At 37.0% G+C, this 23,390-nt stretch overlaps 1 protein-coding gene across 1 annotated transcript; it reads left to right on the top strand.

Moving 5' to 3' along the window:
• Positions 1-2,252: 2,252 nt before the first annotated feature.
• On the top strand, positions 2,253-21,824 carry LOC132133830 (tyrosine-protein phosphatase non-receptor type 9-like). Its single transcript, XM_059546824.1, has 13 exons — positions 2,253-2,731; positions 10,132-10,275; positions 11,708-11,797; positions 13,129-13,253; positions 13,762-13,867; positions 14,043-14,153; positions 14,610-14,926; positions 15,022-15,109; positions 18,368-18,437; positions 18,525-18,603; positions 19,160-19,310; positions 20,330-20,537; positions 21,258-21,824. Exons 1-13 carry the CDS (start codon positions 2,699-2,701, stop codon positions 21,446-21,448), a joined length of 1,713 nt encoding a protein of 570 aa, XP_059402807.1. The 5' UTR covers positions 2,253-2,698; the 3' UTR covers positions 21,449-21,824.
• Positions 21,825-23,390: the final 1,566 nt, after the last annotated feature.

Below are 23,390 nucleotides of genomic sequence, written 5' to 3'. Positions count from 1 at the left end.
TTACATTTTAAAATATACAGATAAAAAATGGTTCTTTTATATGGTTAAACTTTTTCACAATATAGTTCTTTCTGATCAAATAAATACAGACTTTGTGAACATAAGATATTTAAAAAAAAAAAAAACATCAAATAACTTTTCCAACCAACTTCTGAACATTAGTTTATATCACACACACACACACATATATATATATACACATACAATTATTATTAAATAATGTAATTACTTAAATTATATAATATAAACATTCTAAAAACGTTTATATATACACACAAACGTCTTAAATCAATAATAATAACAAAGGGTTTTAAATACTAAATGTCTCATCTCTATTGGCATCATTGCAACAGCACTGAGTTTTTATCTTTGACAAGGAAATGCTGGCATCATCAACATCTCCTCTTGCTGAATGTCAAACACCTCAGACACATATGTGCAGGTTATAGTGAGGCTGCTGTCGTTGATTTGCAACCACTAGGTCACTTCCTTCAGAAAACCAGAGCAGTAATCTGAGAGTTTTGTTATTAGTCAGTAGCTGCTTTCCAGGAACTCGCAGCACCTGTTAGCCTAGAACAGCCTTCCCGGTTCACTCATGACCGACACTAAGACCTGTCAATCAATAAAGTGTGTCAACAGCCTAGGCCTATTCAAAACATATAGTATGCCAAAAGTCCTGTCTAATTTTTGAGACGTGGTCTTGATTCCCTGCTTCTCAAATTTTGTTTTGCCTGACTGTTTTTGAGTTTATAGTTTAGTTTGGGACTATGACGGTTCACTGAGAGTGTGACTTTATTCTCTGAAAGTAAAAGAACTTGTGTGCATTTTTCCTGCACCATATCATCATGCTCTCTTGTCAATCGTTCAAGCCAGGGTTGCCAGGTTTTCGCAACAAAACATGCCCAATTGCTACTCAAAACTAGTCCAAAACTAGCACAATCTCTTCCGAGTAGGGTTCCCCGGTAAAATACGCATTTCATGGGTTAAATATCACATTACTAGGGTCGCTTCAACCCGCGGCAACAATATGAGCCCAATTCCGCGGGAAACCCGCCCACAGGAAGTTCTTTGTTGTTTTATAGGCTCAGTTTCTTGCGTCAGGTTTAAACAGTGATATTTTTAAACCCTTGCGCCCACAATGATAAAATACTGACATAAAATATTGCTGTGATCTAGATTTTGCTGTAGTTTAGGAACAAAATTAAACACAAAAATAAGCTAAATGTTTTACATTTTGTAGGTCCCATATATATATATATATATATATATATATATTTATATATATATATATATATATATATATATATATATATATATATATATATATATACGCACAATTTGAAAATTTACATTTAGTTACTTAAAACATTAGAAGAATATGTCATCATTTACATAACTAGGTGTGTGTGTGTGTGTGTGTGTGTGTGTGTATGTGTGTGTGTGTGTGTGTGTGTGTGTGTGTGTGTGTGTGTGACGTCTGATTCGCGAATGAATAGTTCTAAAATATTTGAAAGTGATTTCAAAATCACTCGGCTCACTTGGAATCACAAAACTGCAACAACAATTTTCACAAAAGAAAAACACGTAATTTGGCGCACAGGAACTCATCTAAATACTTAAATATTTACATTTACATTTATTCATTTAGCCGACGCTTTTATCCAAAGCGACTTACAGTTGAGGACAGTGGAAGCAATCAAAAACAACAAAAAGAGCAATGAAATATAAGTGCTATAACAAGTCTCAGTTAGGTTAACACAGTACACGTAGCATGGGCTTTTAAATAATATAATAAATAAAAAGAAAACAGAATAAAAAAAAAAAGAGCAAGTTAGTGTTAGAGGTCTTTACACACACACACACACACACACACACACAATTGCATAATAAATGAAAATAAAATAGAATACAAAAATATTAGAAAGGTAGTTAGATTTTTTTAAAGAATATAATTAGAATAGTGAGTGTTAAAGTTAGAGGGTCAAATAAAGATGGAAGAGTTGTGTTTTAAGCCGATTCTTGAAGATGGCTAAGGACTCAGCTGCTTGGATTCAGTTGGGGAGGTCATTCATAAATAAAAATAAAACACCCGACTATTTGAAAGGAAAATACCCCAAAAAAAATCAGTTTCACTGAAAGGAGCCGTCCAAACGAACCGATTCTGTACAATGAAGCGGACTCTTCAAGGTTTTTATGAATGGAGAGGAGGAGCGTCGTTCAGTTTGCAGCTCTCCATTGTGGCCTGTAGAGGGGGCGTCATCTTTCATCTTTCACTGCTGCTGCTCTTCAGGGCCGTCGGATCTTCACTCGCCTTCTCGTGTTATAGCGTCTTAAAGCTCCCGGATGACGCGGAGCCGATCGTTTAATATAATAGCGTAATATCCAAACAAACTAACAGGCCTTCGACGGAGCACCGTGATGAATTTCTCCCTCCGTCACACAGGCGGGCGGACCGAAGCTCCGCTGGAGCACCATTAATGTATGTGTGTAAACATATATATATGTGGATCCAACCGAACCCGGAGCAGATCATGAACACGCCGCTGTGTCGCGTGCCGTGCTGAAAACGGCGCGAGTCTCGCGCTGCTGCTGCGGCTAGCCTTACAGGCCTAAAAAAAACGCTGACTCCAGTCTGATTTCTACAGTCTTCAACAGCCGTGTGAGCTTTAATAAGATTCTCCAGCGGGGAGAGCAGAGGATGGCCGGTCGCCTGAGCGCTGAGGAGGAGCAGGTATGAAATACCGTCACAATCCGGTGAACACCGATTCTCTTTTCCAGCGGTTATGTTGCCAAATAACGCGGGGACACCGTCTAGTTGATTAAAAAAAATTGCAATGGTTTACCATGGTCCACTTTATTTCAGACTAATGTACCTAATTAACGGAGTTTATTATTATTATTGAGTGGGGTCAAATTATGCGTACGATTTTTATTAAAATGCAGAGAAACATATGAAATAAAAAATTAAAAACATCAGGAAAAAAACTTTAAAATTAATACCTGTCAGCGTAACCAAAATATTAAAATTATGTGTTATATATGCTATATGTTATAAACAGCATTATACGTTTAACACTTTAAAACATTTTAATATTTTTAACAAAATAAAAGTTTCTGTGCTTTCCTAAGCTCAAATGGTAGATAAAGGTGCTCGCGACATCAGGATAATGGGTTCGAATCCAGGCAAAATTAACATGATAAACCGATGCAAATGTATGCCTTCAGTGCAGTGTACGCTTCTTTGGATAAAAGTGTCTGTCAAATGCAATTGTTCGAATTGACTTTATTTATTTTTATTTTACTTTATACTTTTTATTACACTTTATTTACATTTTTCTTAATTTACTTTTAACTCTATTTTTTATTTTAATAAGTAAAAAAAAAAGGACTGACCCAAATAATGACTAAATTTCAGTCTGTTCCTCAAACAAAGCTCTATTACTTTAGAAGACTTGTAGTACGGTGCCATTTTTGTTTTATTTATATCTGCAGTCATTTTTCAATTTTTTTTTTTTATTAACCGAAATTAATATTTGAGCAAGTGCATAACCAGCCAGTGTTTAAAACAATTACTTTAGCCCGATTTCACAACGTTTATGTTATAAAATAGTTTTCTAATTTGAGTGGTACGGGTAGGTTTTCGCGGTAAATTCAAGCATGCTGCTGCGTCATAACGCCACCTCTGTAATTATAAAGAAGTTGTTCTGGCTACTAAATTATCGCATGTGAGGATCCTGCAGGTGGCGGATTGTTTATAGCCTTTTTTTCACAGCAGCTAGAATTAAATGTATCAGTTTGATGGCGGATTGTGATCCAGAAAGGATTTTGTGTTATGAAACGCATGTGAAATAAATTAAATTATATTCCAGTTTTAAATGGGCCTCTGATTACAGATAGCCTGGGATTACACAGTGGTTAGAGAGTTTAACTCCTAACCCTAGGGTTGTGAGTTCAAATCTCGGGCCGGCAATACCATGACTTAGGTGCCCTTGAGCAAGGCACTGAACCCCCAACTGCTCCCTGGGTGCTGCAGCATAAATGGCTGCCCACTGCTCCGGGTGTGTGTTCACGGTTTGTGTGTTCACGGTTTGTGTGTTCACGGTTTGTGTGTTCACGGTTTGTGTGTTCACTGCTGTGTGTGTTCACTGCTGTGTGTGTTCACTGCTGTGTGTGTTCACTGCTGTGTGTGTTCACATACTCCAAAACGTAGGCTAGAATATGTGATTGCGAAGTACATATCCACACCGGTGCGGTTACTGACTGCCACTGTTACACACATACTCCTCAAAACATTAGATTCGACTGTGCCAGAGCACAACCACGCAAGGGAAGATAATTCTGCACACAGCTGCAATTGCATGCTTTCAAACAGAGATAGCGACAAAGAGGCAAAACTTAAGGACTGCAGCTATAAGTTATATTAAAATATGTGAATTATATTGAAAACACTGACCAAGATAGTCTTTGAAAATTCACCTTTTGTTTTACTTAAAAGAAAGCCAGGTGTGTTTGGGTTAACATCATAGTGTGTTAGAGGTGTGTGCCGTATCATACCATCCACAATAATACCGGTATAAATTTTTAAATGATAAAAAAGTGTCATATTACGATATCAGTGATATAGTGACGCAATGGCACAACAACAACACCACAAACCCAATAGGTGTGTTCGAACTAATACACCTCACCAGTTTAAACATACAAGCACAAAGACATGAAAGCTTAATTCAGCACCTGCGCGGTGTTCGGTGTGTACAGTCTGCAAGCAGAGAGCCACGTCTACAGCCCTTAAACACCGAACAGGGAACTACACTGCGACCAAAATGGTTGGATATGCGACCTTTTGAAATGACATTGCGACCCTAATTTTTATGAGGTGTAAATGTAAATGTATAAATGTATCACTGATTATTTTTGTACCTACCTTAGGCAATATGCTACGATTTACTATGAGCATTTATTAAAACAGAAATGTGTATTTTAAAAATACGTTTTATAACGTGTTCTGAGCATTCAACACATCAAGTTGGCTTCAGCCCCAGCTGAACTGAGTAGCTGGTTCCTCGCGTGCTCTGTTCAGTGCTCACGAGAGAGTCGCGTCTCACAGACAGCAACTCTGAACCGAGCTCACCTTCAGGATGTTCGTGTCCTCCTGCACCTAGGGTGACCCCCTGCTAATAAGCCCAAGGGGGGACAAGGGGTATGTTTCTGAGGGCCAATGTGGGACACTGCCTTGCGCGGCGGTGCCCCCACCCCATGGGCAGACTCACTGATAGTGGTTTACCCATTTCTAGCACATACCACCTTACATGGTATATTAATAATGCCCTATTCCCCTAAACATGTGTAATTGCTGATGTATGCTCATGACAGAATTGACTGATGCACTTCCACTTACGATTTACTTTAGCAATTTTATTTATTTTTCATTACAATTTATTCACTTTAAATAAATTATAATATAAAATTATAGGATTAAAATGAATTGTAGTTGCTCAACACCACAGGAACAGTTAAAAAAAAAAAAAGTCTAAACTCACAACTCCAGAGGTTCGCGGAACGAGAAGGGGGAAAAGGGATGGTAAACTTGCATGTTAGTAAATGCAGGCGCATGGAAAAAAAAACAGTTTGAAACGGGTCTCACCTTCTCTTTTTTAATTGATGATGGCGGTGCCTCACTTTCTCCATTTTTCGAATCGTAAAGCGTGCAAAGTTCCTTCCCAGTGTGTCTGGTATGCACGTGCGTGCGCTGTCATGACAACAACGAAAAAGTTCAACTGAGGGGTGGGTGTGGCAACAGTAGCATGCTGAACTGTCAAGTAATGTTCGTTTGGCTGCCTGGGACTCGAAGATATGGAGCGACCAACTTTTTTTGAGCAAGCATTAATTATGCGTGACACAGTCTCAATTTGTGGGATGCATGAATTGGGCTTCAAACGCTGTGCGCGCACGCGCTACGCGGGACGATTGGTCACCCTACCTGCACCTGAACGAACAAATACAAATCGCAGTTTAAACAAACAGAAAAGGATGCGAAAGAGCTCAATTCAGCAACGCAGTGTTCTGGTGTTCAGGGCGCACGCAGAGACACGTCTCAAAGTCTTCTTGCTTTTGTACCGACAACAAAATATGTCAAAATACCTGTCTTGGAAAGTGTGTTCGAAAAGTCTGTGGTTATGTCTTAAGTGAAAGTAAAGAGTTGAGAAAGAAATCCGATGTGTATCTTTATAATGGATGCACTGTCTCTTAAAGTGACCGCGCCTAATTTACTAGCTCTGCTGTCAGTGTCTTAAATGTATGAAAATGAAAGTAAATCACTCACTGCTCTTGATTGAATTACTTTGTAGTTTTATCCACATTCAAAGAATGTGGATAAAGAATTTATCCACATTCAAACAAAAAATCTGATATAATTGATTATATTGTTTTACTGGTGGGTGTAGGACACTAGTTCATTTATGTAAGTGAGTATGGCAAAATACAGCGAACTGTGAAATATTATAATCAAACATTATTCATACTGTAGACTACCAGTGAAATTGATAAATAATATATATATATATATATATATATATATATATATATATATATATATATATATATATATATATAATTAAATTAGGAACCTGACCATGTTTTGCTTAAGTGTTTATTTCTTTAATTGCTAATGCAACCTTTTCACACCACAGACTAAACCAAATTAAGCATTGCTTGGTAATTGTTCAACAAAGTATGGATAGTTGTGTAAATGTTGTTATACTGACAGTTGTCTGAAGTTTTGGTTGATTCCATTACATATCTTTCTATCAAAGTTATCTGACATTATCAAGAGGAATTTGTTCTGACACAGTTTAACTCTGAGTTCTTGTCATATTTTATTACCAATTTCTAAACTATAACAAATAAACTGTGATAATGTGAGAAATGTTGAAGGTGTCTGAATACATTTTGGTTTGACTGTAATTTATTTTACAGTGAAGACTATGCAGTGTACAACCTGCACCAGGGCCCCTCTAACCCCAGCTATATCCCCTGGGTTAAGGTACCAAGATGGAGCAATGCAATGTGTGTACTGTAAGAAATAAAACAAGAAGACATGTGGTTTAAAAGATGGCAAGTAAAATAAAAAGCACATCTGTATGCAATACAGTTTCATTATTTTCCAGAGTGGCTTACTATAAAAAATTTGTGCGACCAAATTATGTTTTGCGCAAGTAACTGAAAAAGTTAGTCGCGCAAGTGCCACCAGTGGAAAAGGTTAGTGTAGTTCCCTGCCGAACTGAGTTTTGTCTCTTCTTATTCATGAAATGACGAATGCATACAAAACAGTCACCTCGAAAGTACGATAAAATGGTCTTTTATGTCTTAAGTGAGAGTAAACTGTTGAGAAAGAAATGGAATGTGTATCATACTGTATGTATTATCTCTTAAAGTGACTGCGCCTAATTTACTAGCTGCTGTCAGTGTCCTTAATGTTAATACAAGAAATTAAATGGGCAAAAACCACTCACTGCTCTTTACTGGATTACTTTGTAGTTTTAACAAGAGTTCATCTATATTTAATTTATACAGTAAAGACTATGCAATGTGATTTACTTTTGATTATTCAGTTTCTGTACCGGGACACCTACAAACTTGAAAAAAACTTAAACATTGTTTAATTCGTATACTTGTTTATGTGTGCCAATTACATAATTTCTAACAGGGCCCACCGCTAAAACCTGCACAGGAACCCCCGCAAACTCCAGCTACGGCCCTGTACACCGATCGGTCTGCTTCAAGTCGAACACACTGCTGCTGCTGCCACTTTATGACAATAGATTTACACTTCACATTAGGTAATCTGTCATCGATGACAGTAGCTCATTGGAAAAGGATTGAAAATGGCCTTCATTTTGTTTGCACTAATAAATACTGCTGCCTATGTTTTTTGTTCCTATATCGTCATAAATACCGTTATCACAAATATTCTTGAAATATCGTTATATAATTTTGAGGCCATATCAGCAACCCCTAGAGTGTTTTTTTTTTTTTTCTTCGGTTAAATATTCCTTGAACCTAAACCGAAAACACTCAAAAATGTCTTTAAGATTTAATCGCACGTATGCTTGTTTCAAACGTGTGTTTATGAAGCAGTTTGGTGGGAAAAACAGTTTTGTACTATACACAGGAAATGGTCATTATATAAGTCTGCTTTTTATTTATAGGTCACTTTCAGCATGCGTGTGTAGTTTAAAGTCGTGCAAATCTGTGAATGGTTTTGTTTGTACTAAAATGTAATGAATGACTCATTAAGTCTCAGTAACCTGTTTTAATAAGCGGGGAAAGTGTTGATTTCTTAAACAAGGCCTCTCTGTGTCCTCCGTCCTGCTGTGAAATCTCATTTAAATAAACCCCCAGTCGTCCGTCCGTCCATTCATTCATCCATTCGCCGGTCAGCAGTCAGTGTCTTATCGCCAGTCTCTGAATGTGCTAATGCTCAGGAATCCCAGCTGAGTGAGTGAATGACACTCCGGGGTCTTGTCTCCGAGGCAGCACGGGTACGTGGCCTTATGGGGGCTGCTGGATCCTGCTGGACAAATGTGAGCGAGTGATTAGATGTGGGACAGGCTGTGTCTGGTGCTCCAAGGTCCTGAGGGACATGAGCTGCTCAAAGCATTTCCACTGGAGAAGCTCATGCAGGGAATGCAGAAGCAGAGAGAAAGAGTAGATGTGGGTTCAGTTCATGACGTGTTTTTCTTCCTATTCAGAGATGGCTGATAATACATACTATATTTTTGTCTTTTCAGGGCAATGCTAGATATAAAGATACCGATTTATATATTGTTTATTGTTAGGTATCTTTGTTAAAATGTTCTTCTAATGCTGCCCATAAAAAGTATAAAATATTTTTTACATAATAATGATACTTTACAATTGTTGTCTTTTCAGGGCAGTACTGGATATGAAAATGTCTTATTTTAAAATAGACATTGATATCACAAATATAATATATATTTATTTGATATCTTCACATATATTCTATAACACAAAATATATACAAAAGTTACCTTCTTTAAAAGTGTACACACCCCCATCGAACATGTTTGCAGTCAGTTGTGATGATTGAATGAGTCCTTTAATTGTCTTGAGGTGCAAATCTGAATCTCAAAGTCAGTGAGACATCATGGTAAAGACCTCAAATGTGTAGTGAATGCTGTGAGACCAAAGAAAGAACTCACAAGATTTATGATTCACCGTTTAGTAGAAATCAAGACATTTTATATGCATGATATTCAGAGTTCAGAGACAGGCCATGAGCAAAAACTTTTTTAGGAGATTAAACTGAGGCCTGTGGAACAGCACAGTTCACCGCGGTGAATTCTGCAGAGTTCAGGCCTGTCTGGCATGATATGCTGCTTATCTGTCCTTTTAAGGATACAGCGTTGTGCAAGTGGTGGACTGGAACCTCTGGAGAGAGAACAAGCTTATTTTTTGTATTATTTTTGGCTTTCAGGGCAAATGAATGGTGCAGCTTTATTTGCACAGATTGAAGAATAGTTTCAGGAGTGAAGACACTGGTGCCATGTGAGGCGTTTCTTTTGAGATACTGCAGTCGAGTGGAGGCGTAGTCTCCCAGAATGCATTGCAAGCATATGAAAATCAGTTCTGAGACAACCTGAAGTTGCTGTCATGTGATTTGCATCGGTTTTCTTCTGTAGAGAATGCAGTTTAGCTTGATTTCGTCACTGTGTTTGATATGAGATGAGTAAAGTCTGATGGAAAAGCCTCTTGGTTCTCCATCTGGATCTTCTGTGCTTTTCAGATCCTAACATCATTCTGTTTTTTTCCATGTCTCCTACCTTGCTCTCTTATGATCTTGTTTGTATGTGAGTGTTTATAGTTCTCAGGAAATGGCTGAGAACACAGTATTTTGGCTGTAAATCTTTTGTAAATCCCGGATGTTAACCTCCTCGAAGCCGCCTCACAGACACACACTGGTGCAGGTCTCTGCGTCTCAGACTAGGAACTTGCCACGGCACAAAATCTACCCACATTCTGGTGGCAGATGTTGATTTTGCATGCAAAAAACATTTGACCAATATTTCCCATAGGAATGCCAGACTTAACATTGATCTCTTTCTTTCTCAGGCCACAAAGCAGTTTTTGGAGGAAATCAACAAATGGACGTCCCAACATGGTGTCTCGCCATTGTCCTGGGACGTGGCCGTGAAGTTTCTGATGGCCCGCAAGTTTGATGTTCTGCGAGCAATTGAGCTTTTTCACAGCTACAGAGTGAGTGTGTGTCTGACAACTTTTTAATTTCGTATTAAAATATATTTGTAATATTTAATATTTATTTTACAGAATTACAGAGGGAAAAAATATTCTATCTTTAAAAAGAAATATCCAAAAAGGAAAAAAACTTAAATAATATTTGTTATTAACAGGGTTGAAATTTCGGGTACATTTTAATTGAATTATAATTTTTTTTATATTGTTTATTTTAAATGACAATAAATATATAAAAAGTGGCATTAGAGGTCATTTACAATCCAATAACATATCCATATGGCATTTATTTATTTATTTTTAGAATTAATCACACTAAATTAGCATGTTGAATTGACAGTCCTATTCATAGGGGTTAATTTCTTTCAATTATGATTATTAATTTAAAAGCAATTTAAGTTTACAGGGACAGAGACACTTGTATATAAGGTGAAACTGAACTTAAAATGAGCAGGTTTTGTTTAAGATGTATTTTCAGAATTCAATCAGTCAGTAAATCTGGTTTGGGTCTACTGTTGTTTGTCTGTGTGTCTGGGTTGGACTGTAGTTTCTGTGTGGCGTCTGGGAGGATTTCAGGTCTGTGTGTGCAGCAGATCTAAGCTTTCGTTCTACAGAACTCTGTATTTTTGGGTTCAGTTGAGGACGTGATCAGAACATAAGCTGACTTCTGTGTTCACAGAAACAATCACTTTTCTAATCTTGATATCAGTAATCCAGACACGAGGAGTGAAAATCAGCCCAGAAAGACTGACCCGCCAGAAGAATGATGCTGACTTATTCTCTCCCTCTCTCTCTCTCTCTTTTTAGTATTTCAATATAAGGTTAATGTAGTTTATTGGCTTGACAAAAAATTGTTTATTGGGATTGCCAAAGTGTTTGGCTACGTACAATAGTGTATAGAGCAAAAGTTATTTAACATTAAATAATGGTGCAAATTGAATCTTAGCAATACAAAATGAAATGCATGGTGATTCAAACTTAGAAATATCTTTTTATTTAATATATGATGGGAGTTAAAAAAAAGTCATAATGTAATTGAAAAAAGAGATTTGCAAAAATGGAAACTTCTATAAAAACTTTTTACTCTTATTTACTAAATACTTACTAGAAATTGCTCTATAAAATGTATATTTACTTTCACTTTTGTGGCCATTATTTCATTTTATGATTTAATTTTCTTATGTTTGTATTTAATTTTTATTTATTCATTTATATAAGTACTGATATTCATTCATATTAATTATTTTATAAATATTTTTTTTTACTTCAATTAATTAAATTTCAGGTTTTCTTTATTATTGTTTTTTCTTTTGTGTGTACATGGAATGAATGAAAGTATTCAAATAAATTATATAAATTAAAATGGAATGAAAAATAAAAAAGGTAATATTTAGTAGACAAGTTGTTAATAAAGGGTGATGTGGTTCTTCTACAGGAGACCCGTCTTAGGGAGGGCATCGTCAAACTGCAGCCTCACGAGGAGCCGTTACGCTCTGAGCTGCTGAGTGGGAAGTTCACTGTGTTGGTAAGTTCATTTCATATCAGGGCTGTGTCTTCATAAGGGCTCTTTAAATCTGGGAAATGAGGTTACCGGTTCAAAAATGAAAAAAAAAAATGCTTTGCTAAGTTTCATTTCCACTTTGATAATTACAGCTGTAGAGTCACTGATGCAGTTTCACTTCACACATTTCAGTCCTGTTATTATAACCAAGTCAACAAAGAATCTGCTAAATTAATTCTTCAGATATTTTAGCTTACTTTGCCTTGCACTGCTCTCCTATTGGTTAAAACGGGTCTGCAGTCTGACATCTGATTGGGCGATGTGGAGGCAGGAGCCCTTAAGTTCATCCGATTGTTCATTCATCCTCCTCATCTTCTTGTCTCCTCTCCTCACATCCTGCCGTCTGTATTTATAACCAAGAGAGATGCACATAAGTCCTGTGTATCTCATGAGTCATCAGATTATTGAAATAGGTTATTGACATAAATATTTAATAAATGCTTAAGCTGTATGCTTGCACATACGGAAATGGGTCAGCTGAAAGCGAATCAACCAGATTTATTGTCTTATTGAATGGCAGAGATAAATATAATGTTTCTTTACTGATGAGATGTGTTGGAGTGAGTCATCATTGAGAAATGCTCTGTTCTGCCCCCGTGTGTTCAGTTAAAACAGCTAAAGGACATTTGGAAAAGCACTACTCAGAGGCTTCCTCCACTTATTTTGTGATGGTGACTGTCCTGACTTTTTATTTTATTGATATTCATTCAGTTTATTATTTATTTTATAATTATTTTTATTTAGAATGTGCACAAAACTGTACTGTTATTTATTTGTTCATTTATTGACTGGGTGATATAGTTATTTAGATATTAGTTATTTTTATTTTATCATTATCATTTTTTTTAATTCAAAATTTGCACAAAATTGGATTAAAAAATCTAAACCACCATATTTATTTGGAAGAGCTTATTACTGTATGTTTGGATATTTATTTTTTATTATTTTATCATTTATTTGTATCTCTTTTGTTTTAATTCAGAATTTGTACAAAGTGGAAAGACAAAAAGTAAAGCTACTGTATTTGAAAGAGCATACTACTGTATTTTTGGATATTGATATATGAAGTTATTTATTAATTTATTCATGCATTCTATTATTTTTAATTCATTCGTTAAAAGTTTAAAACTACCGTAATTATTTCTGAAATGCTTCTGAATTCCATTCTGAATAAATTAATTAAACATGCAATCAAGTGAGGTTGTGTGAGCATTTGAGACGACTAAACGTGTAAATATTAAAACATGACTGTTCTTTTTTGAGATTGAGATTATTTTACACTGTTCTGGTATCAGGGTGTCCGGGACCCTTCTGGTGCATCCATTGCCCTCTACACGGCCAAACTGCACCATCCCAGCAAAACGGGAAACCATGTGGTTCTTCAGGCCCTGTTCTACCTACTGGACCGAGCTGTGGAGAGGTAACCAATATACACTACCTTTCTAAAGTCTGGGGTCATCGTGTGTTTTTTATTCATCAAAGGAATCCCAGAAAAAATAAATGAATCATGGTTTCCTCAAAATATGAAGCAGTACAACTGTTTTCAGCATTGATAATAATAAATGTTTATTGTGCAGCAAATCAGCGTATAAGAATGATTTCTGGATCATGTGACACTGAAGAATGGAGGAATGATTCTGAAAAAAATATTCAGCTTTGCATCACAGGAATAAATTACCTTGTAAATAAATAGTCAAATAAAGACATTATTTTAAATTTTAATAATTTCACAATATTACTGTTTTTTCACAATATTACTGTTCTTTGATCCAATAAATGCAGCATTTTCAGAAGAGACTTTTCAAAAACATAAAAAATCTTAATTATTCCAAACGTTTGATGTTGTGTGAAACCAGAGTTTTTAACATCAGAAAATGGCTTATTATCATGGCTTGCAACTTTTGTACTTCTGTCTTTGTTTCCTGTAGTTTTGAGACTCAGAGAAATGGACTGGTTTTCATTTATGACATGGCTGGATCCAACTACACTAACTTTGAACTGGACCTCAGCAAAAAGATCCTCAATTTGCTGAAGGTGAGTTTTTGTGTTTTATTTGTCTGTGGTTTTCCTGTTTTGATGGTGGCTGTCCATTCATGTTCAAAAGTATGAGCAGAGCGGAGTTATTGGAGTGTGCTTGAGAGATGGTTGGTTTTTGGGAGGTTTAGATGTCAGAATAAATCAGAAAAATCTGTTTTCTATCCTTCTGCAGGGTGCGTTCCCAGCACGGCTGAAGAAAGTGCTTATCGTTGGAGCTCCTGTGTGGTTCAGGGTCCCGTATAACCTTTTAAGTCTGTTACTGAAGGAGAAGCTCAGAGAACGGGTTGGTACACACGTATATATGGCAATAGCTGGTTTAAATCAACTTCACTTCAGAAGGCCTTTATTTACCCCTCCGGAGCCATGTAGAGTACTTTTTATGATCTATGGATGCACTTCTTTGGGCTTCAAAGTCTCGACCACCATTCACTGTCCTTATAAAGCTTGAAAGAGCCTAGAGATTTTCAATATAACTCTGAATGCAATCTTCTAAATGAAGAAAGTCATACACACCTAGGATGGCTTGAGGATGAGCAAATCCTGGGATAATTTTCATGTATTGGTTAATTATCCCTTTAAAGTTAGTCAATCATCCCCTAGCAGCCTAAAAAGGGTGTTATTTTCATTTTAAGCTCACCCTGTTGTCTCTGGTCTACGTGCTTAACCCACTTTTCGCCTCTTTTGTGGCATTTTGTGACCGCGTTGTCAGTTTCATTATTTGTAAACAACCTGCTCTCAGGTTCAGATGGTGAAGATGGCCGACCTGCGAGAACATCTGCCCAGAGACTGTTTACCTGAGCACCTGGGCGGCTGTTTGCCTCTGGACGTGCACAGCTGGAACATGCAGCTGCTGTCCGAGCAGAACGGGCGCGTGGACCCCGTGGATGAGCTGGTGGGTATTCCACTGGAGAACACGTCCATACACATCCCTGGACCTGAGGTCATGAGTCTGGCCGAGCTCATGGCCCACCTGAACCGGGCCCAGCGCAGCGGGATCTACCTGGAGTACGAGGAGCTTCGCAGAGAGCAGCCACCTGGAACCTTCACCTGTGCGCTGTAAGTGTGGACACCTACTGACTTTACCCCCTGTAATTTGCCGTATTTTAGAGTAAAATAGACTTTGATTTCATGTTGTCGTTGAACTTCTGCAGGGCTGCTCACAACCAGGAGAGGAATCGCTATGGTGATGTGCTGTGTCTCGATCAGACTCGTGTGCGACTCAAACCAAGGAGAAATGAGGTTTGTGCTATCTGAAGTCATTCAGTTTAGGCCCTCTTTAAAGTGATCCATGCTCCCATTCAAAAACTGAGGGTGGTAAGGTTTTGAAATGTTTTTGAAAGATCAAGCTCAACAAGGCTGCATTTATTTAATCAGAAATATAGCAAAAGCAATAATATTGTGAAATATTATTACAATTTAAAAGAACTGTTTTCTGTTGAGATATATATATATATATACAGTACAGACCAAAAGTTTGTACACACCTTCTCATTCAAAGAGTTTTCTTCATTTTCATGACTATGAAAATTGTAGAGTCACACTGAAGGCATCAAAACTATGAATTAACACATGTGGAATTATATACATAACAAAAAAGTGTGAAACAACTGAAAATATGTCATATTCTAGGTTCTTCAAAGTAGCCACCTTTTGCTTTGATTACTGCTTTGCACACTCTTGGCATTCTCTTGATGAGCTTCAAGAGGTAGTCATCTGAAATGGTCTTCACTTCACAGGTGTGCCCTGTCAGGTTTAATAAGTGTGATTTCTTGCCTTATAAATGGGGTTGGGACCATCAGTTGTGTTGTGCAGAAGTCAGGTGGATACACAGCTGATAAGTCCTACTGAATAGACTGTTAAAGTTTGTATTATGGCAAGAAAAAAGCAGCTAAGGACAGAAAAACGAGTGGCCATCATTACTTTAAGAAATTAAGGTCAGTCAGTCCGAAAAATTGGGAAAACTTTGAAAGTGTCCCCAAGTGCAGTCACAAAAACCATCAAGTGCTACAAAGAAACTGGCTCACATGCGGACCGCCCCAGGAAAGGAAGACCAAGAGTCACCTCTGCTGCGGAGGATAAGTTCATCCGAGTCACCAGCCTCAGAAATCGCAGGTTAACAGCAGCTCAGATTAGAGGCCAGGTCAATGGCACACGGAGTTCTAGCAGCAGACACATCTCTAGAACAACTGTTAAGAGGAGACTGTGTGAATCAGGCCTTCATGGTAGAATATCTGCTAGGAAACCACTGCTAAAGAAAGGAAACAAGCAGAAGAGACTTGTTTGGGCTAAAGAACACAAGGAATGGACATTAGACCAGTGGAAAGTCCAAATTTGAGATCTTTGGTTCCAACCACCGTGTCTTTGTGCGACGCAGAAAAGGTGAACGGATGGACTCTACATGCCTGGTTCCCACCGTGAAGCATGGAGGAGGAGGTGTGATGGTGTGGGGGTGCTTTGCTGGTGACACTGTTGGGGATTTATTCAAAATTGAAGGCATACTGAACCAGCATGGCTACCACAGCATCTTGCAGCGGCATGCTATTCCATCCGGTTTGCGTTTAGTTGGACCATCATTTATTTTTCAACAGATGACCTGGCCTCCACAGTCACCGGACCTGAACCCAATCGAGATTGAGGTTTAGGGGTGAGCTGGACCGCAGACAGAAGGCAAAAGGGCCAACAAGTGCTAAGCATCTCTCGGGGAACTCCTTCAAGACTGTTGGAAGACCATTTCAGGTGACTACCTCTTGAAGCTCATCAAGAGAATGCCAAGAGTGTGCAAAGCAGTAATCAAAGCAAAAGGTGGCTACTTTGAAGAACCTACAATATGACATATTTTCAGTTGTTTCACAATTTTTTGTTATGTATATGTATTTTGCATATATAATTCCACATGTGTTAATTCATAGTTTTGATGCCTTCAGTGTGACTCTACAATTTTCATAGTCATGAAAATAAAGAAAACTCTTTGAATGAGAAGGTGTGTCCAAACTTTTGGTCTGTACTGTGTATATACAGGTCCTTCTCAAAAAATTAGCATATTGTGATAAAAGTTCATTATTTTCCATAATGTAATGATAAAACTTTCATATATTTTAGATTCATTGCACACCAACTGAAATATTTCAGGTCTTTTATTGTTTTAATACTGATGATTTTGGCATACAGCTCATGAAAACCCAAAATTCCTATCTCAAAAAATTAGCATATCATGAAAAGGTTCTCTAAACGAGCTATTAACCTAATCATCTGAATCAACTAATTAACTCTAAACACCTGCAAAAGATTCCTGAGGCTTTTAAAAACTCCCAGCCTGGTTCATTACTCAAAACCGCAATCATGGGTAAGACTGCCTTGACACCCTCAAGCGAGAGGGTAAGACACAGAAAGAAATTTCTGAACGAACAGGCTGTTCCCAGAGTGCTGTATCAAGGCACCTCAGTGTGAAGTCTGTGGGAAGGAAAAAGTGTGGCATCATGCTTCCATCTGCTGAAAAGCTTTATGGAGATGAAGATTTCGTTTTTCAGCACGACCTGGCACCTGCTCACAGTGCCAAAACCACTGGTAAATGGTTTACTGACCATGGTATTACTGTGCTCAATTGGCCTGCCAACTCTCCTGACCTGAACCCCATAGAGAATCTGTGGGATATTGTGAAGAGAAAGTTGAGAGACGCCAGACCCAACACTCTGGATGAGCTTAAGGCCGCTATCGAAGCATCCTGGGCCTCCATAACACCTCAGCAGTGCCACAGGCTGATTGCCTCCATGCCACGCCGTCATTTCTGCAAAAGGATTCCCGACCAAGTATTGAGTGCATAACTGAACATAATTATTTGAAGGTTGACTTTTTTTGTATTAAAAACACTTTTCTTTTATTGGTCGGATGAAATATGCTAATTTTTTGAGACAGGCATTTTGGGTTTTCATGAGCTGTATGCCAAAATCATCAGTATTAAAACAATAAAAGACCTGAAATATTTCAGTTGGTGTGCAATGAATCTAAAATATATGAAAGTAAAATTTTTATCATTATATTATGGAAAATAATGAACTTTTATCACAATATGCTCATTTTTTGAGAAGGACCTGTGTGTGTGTGTGTGTGTGTGTGTGTGTGTAATATATATATATATATATATATATATATATATATATATATATATATATATATATATATATTAGTAAAATGTAGTTTATTTCTGTGATCAAAGCTGAATTTTCAGCATCATTTCTCCAGTCTTCAGTGCCTCACGATCCTTCAGAAATAATTCTAATATTCTGATCTGCTGCTTCCTATTTCTGTAGAAACCATGCTGCATGTTTTCAAGCTTCTTTGATAAACAGAAAGCATGAACAGCATTTGTAACATAAAAGTATTTCTGTCACTTTAGATCAATTTAATGCATCCTTGCTGTTTAAAAATATTCATTTCTAAACTTACTGACCAAGTTTTTAAAAGATCCGATTGGACACCGATCTTGTTTTCTTTCCACAGAGATCAGACTACATAAATGCCAGCTTCATGGATGGATACAAACAGAAGAATGCATATATTGGGACCCAGGGTAAAAATCACCGTATTTCACCCGTCATATTTAGCGTTATGATTCTTAACCTGCACTGGAACCGATGTATGTGTTGTTTCTTAACAGGTCCATTGGAAAAAACCTATGGTGATTTCTGGAGAATGGTTTGGGAGCAAAGTGTGCTGGTCATCGTCATGACAACAAGGTGAGACGTCACCGAGAGTCTAGTTAACAAATATAGATGAAATGTGTAAATTATTTTTTTTTTTTTTACTATTATCAGGAAGTCTGGTCCAAATTGCCACTCGTTTAGGCCAAAATCCACCCACTTAGGCTGGTTGACCGCTATTGTCTTCTTATTTGAAGGTTCACATAAAACACATTTAACCAGAGGGCAAAATATAAAGTACAATTGTACTCATGAGTTCATATCTGCTTGCTATTAAATGTTTCAAAACTCTTGACTATCTTTTAGAGATTCAGAGGCACAAACTTGGGCAATTCCACTAACTAATTTGTCCATTAGAATTTCTCATTGTAGCAGCCTGGGAACATAAATACAACTTTGTTTCCTATTGAACCCTGACTCCTTGAAATGTATAGAAGTCAGCCAATCAGATTTGAGCCACTTGTTAAAAAGTTATTCTGTAGAGCCGTAGAATCTGTTCTGAGATCAGATTAGAGCTGTGCCATATGGATGCTGTCACAGTAGATTACAAAGACGGCTGCTTAAAGATCTGTGTGTGAATGTATGTGTGCAGGACGGATGAGGGGGGCCGGAGGAAGTGTGGACAGTACTGGCCCAAGGAAGAGGGTGGTCAGGAGGTGTACGGGCACATCGCTGTGGTCAATCACAGAGTGGACAAACATGCACATTACAACCAAACCACACTTGAGCTGCACAACACTGAGGTACCACACATACACCAGTTTTTATATTTTAATGTTTTCAATAAACATGTCGTCTGTATTTTCATGAGTTCATATATGACTTGTGATATTGCAAAAAATGATATTATATATGGTATTTGAGCTATGTCTTGATGTATTTGCTCTGAATTAGCTTAAGCACTTTTAAGCAGAATTTCAGCCCAATACCTATTTTTGCATAATGGTTTCAAAATATAAACTACAATAAATATCTAGTACATAACTTAATGTTACTTTTTTTCCACAGTTTTTTTTATTTCTTTATTATTAAACTTAGAAAAAAACATTTAAATGCATATGCACCAATATAGTAATAAATGGCAATAGAATAAAAATAAGAATTTAAAAGATAAAAATTTAATAATTTGTCTTTTAAAATGTAATTTTATTCTTCTAATGCAAAGCTGAATTTTCAGCATCATTACTCCAGTCTTCAGTGTCATATGATCTTTCAGAAATCATTCTAATATGCTGATTCGCATATACTAATATACATTTCTTCTTATTATCATAATGTTTTTGTAGAAACAGTGATACTTTCATGATTCTTTGACAAACTGAATGTTCCAAAGAACTTTACTATAGCTTTTGATCAATTTAATGCATTCTTGCTGAATAAAAGTATTAATCTTTTTTTTTTATCTTTTAAATGGTAGTGAACATATAAACTAATAAATGAATAATCTTTGGGTATCTTAAAAAAATGCATTTGAAAGGCACTGTTCACAATTTTCAGCTTTATGTCTTCTGCAAAATTATGCATTTTGTGATTTATTTTATGAATCAGCCAAAAAATACAAGCGACAGAAAGAGGTGTTATCTGTGTTACACAATACACAGCCGTTTTATTTCATCACATTCAATTCAGACTGCCAAATCAGAGCTAAAATATAGCTTCTTTTGCTGTGGCACTGAAGATTGAGGTTCTATATATCTGACTTTGAAGAAAAGTAAAGTGGAACTTTGTCTGAACCTATTTTATTGTTGTTGTTGTTTTCCAGACATTCGAACAGAGACAGGTGACTCATTTTCAGTTCCTTAGCTGGCCTGATTACGGGGTCCCATCCTCCGCACTGTCTCTGATTGACTTCCTGGGTGCTGTGAAACACCAGCAGCAGTGGGCAGTCCAGGCTTTCGGCTCACAGTGGAGGGGTCATCCGCTCGGCCCCTCCATGGTGGTCCACTGCAGCGCTGGCATCGGCCGGACCGGTCAGTAAATAAATGCAAAATCTACATATTAATGAGCTGCTTAAAAGGTCCAGGCAAAAACGAAAATTCTGCCATCATTTTCTAAATCTGTATGACTTACTTTCTTCAGTGGAATATGAAAGATATTTTGAAGAATGGTGGTAACCAAATGTTTACCAAAATTGAATGGAAGTCAATTGGAGCCAAAATTATTTGGTTACCAAAATTCTTCAAAATATCTTCTGTCGTGTTTCACAGAATATAGAGAATTATACAGGTTTAGTCAAGTAGCTTAAAAGGAGATATTTTGAAGAATCTTTGGATATTGGTGACCAAACAGTTTTGATTCCCATTGACTTCCATTGTATGGACAAAAACACAATGGAAGTCAGTGGGAACTGAAACTATTTAGTTAGCAACATTCTCCAAAATATCTTCTGTCATGTTCCACAGAAGAAAGTCCGTCATAAAGGTTTAATAAATTAACATAAAGGGAGATATTTTGATGAATGTTGGAATGTTTGTAACTAAATAGTTTCGGTTCCCATTGACTTCCATTGTATGGACAAAAATGACAATGGGAGTCAGTGGGAACCAAAACAATACCAACAGTCTTCAAAATATCTTCCTTCAAGTTCCACTGAAGAAAGAAAGTCATAAAGTTTCTAACAACTCTAAGGTTAGAATTTTGGGTGGCCTGTCCCTTTAATGGCTTATCAGACTGACTTCCTCTGCCCTCAGGTACTTTTTGTGCACTGGATATCTGCCTGTCCCAGCTGCAGGACGTAGGGACTCTTAACGTTTGCCAGACTGTTCGACGCATGAGAGCGCAGCGTGCCTTCAGCATTCAAACACCGGAGCAGTACTATTTCTGCCACACCGCCATCCTCGAGCATGCCCAGAGACAGGGCTTACTTTCAGCCAATAACTGAGCAGCAGGGCTCACTCATAGCCAATCAGAGACCGAAAAGGTCTAATCTCAACCAATCAGTAGGAGGCAAGGCCTCCTCTCATCCAATCATAAGAAAGTACTAAATCTTGATTGATCGGCAACTCTTAAACAGGATAATTCCCAATTAAAATCACTGGGTTTTTTATTAATCTGTTATTATCAAAAGACAAGCAGCTTAAATAGTAACCATAACTGACTCCGTATGAAGAGGGTGTCTAAATGTTCAGTGATTCAGCTATAGTGTAGTCTATGTAATGTTGTGCTGCATTTTGTGCAGTTTATTCTGTGAATTTTGTCCAAATTGGCGAAATTCATGTATTTCACATAAAGCTTCAAATCAGCCGCGCTCAAATGTCAGTCATTTGTCATCCTGAAGGTCTTTTAATTACACATCTCAGACCAACTGTCCGTCCTCGTGTTTATGAGGGGTTTAATTTACCCATAAACAAAGTCTTTATTTACTCGCACTCATTTCAAATCCATTTGACTTGTTTTTCTGTGTAGCAGCTGAATGTTATTTCTGCACTTTTGGTGTTTCACAAAAGAAAGGAAGTCACACAGGTTTGAAATGACGTAACGGTGATTATTTTATTTTATTTTGGGATGCAGTCATTGCACACTAGAGATTTTTATATATTTGCTGGAATTGAATGCAGACTTATTATCTCAATTCTGCCTGTACTCTATATCAGGAATGTCTCTGTGGTTGTAGGCCATTTTTGCAATTTCTTCTGAAGATGATGATGGTTTAGACGGCCAGGAAGAGTGAAAAGTATCTTCCACATCAACTGGGTGGATCGGTAACCCTCTATAACGCAACATTTATTCAACTGATATAGCCTTTATTTAGTCTGGTGTAAATAAGAGATGGCTAAATTGAGTCATTTACACTTGTAATAATTATGTCTGTTAATATTGTACTAATAACCAGTTTAAAAATATCCAAACGCTCCTGTAAAGTGCATTTATAATCGCTTTTTATTTTGTTGTGGGTTGAAAGAGTCTTTGCTACTGAATTCATATTGAATTTCCTTGCAGTGAAGCATCTGTACACACTCCCAATGATTCCAGGATCTGCAGTCCTGCCTTGATGGGCACACAATGTGACCAGTTGTATTTTTCTATTATACTCACACTTCATGTCTTTACTTATTACTCCCAAATATATATATGTAAATTATATTTTCTTTTATATCCAATTTTATCTTTTATTTCTACTTGTCTCTTATGTCAATAGAAAATCTAACCTGCAATGTCATGCTTGTGATTATCAGTGAGTTTGCAGCAGTTCTGTAAAGTGCTTTGCTCTGCAGTTAAAGATGTACATTCCTCATGTACGTTTGGACTGAGTAAAATGTTATCTGAATAGACTACAGGTTTCAGCTGTCTTGGTGTCCATCTCGATCTCAAAACAGAGCTGTTCAAACTGCAATATAATTTGAGCAAAACCAAATGTTTTAATGTTTATTAAATGGACAAACTGTATTGACTGAGTGTTTTAATTGAAACTTTCACAACTAGATTAAAGGTCCTGTAGTGATTTCCAGTTCAAAAAATTAATAGTTATTAACTTAATGATTTTTTATTTATTTTGGAAAGAATACAATGTTTTGCAAATGTGTGCATAACACTGAAGAATATAATGTTCTATGTATTGTTTTTTTTCAACCACAGTATGAGTTTTTTAATTGACGTTATTCATATTAATGCTGAACTTTATCTAGTATAATATGACTGGTGAAATACATACAACAACAAATGTTAGTAAATAGTACTGCAGGTTAATTTTACGTCCAATACCACACATAAAGTAATAGTTTTCGCTTAAATAGCTGTTACAGAGTGTAAGATGAGCGGCCTGCAATTATTTAGCCAATCAGAAATGTTCTCTACCTGTCAATCATCTTGAGCATAGATACAGT

The sequence above is a fragment of the Carassius carassius genome, chromosome 50 (assembly GCF_963082965.1).
Source record: "Carassius carassius chromosome 50, fCarCar2.1, whole genome shotgun sequence".
In the NCBI taxonomy this organism is placed as follows: domain Eukaryota; kingdom Metazoa; phylum Chordata; class Actinopteri; order Cypriniformes; family Cyprinidae; genus Carassius; species Carassius carassius.
This window is presented reverse-complemented; position numbering and strand designations above follow the sequence as displayed.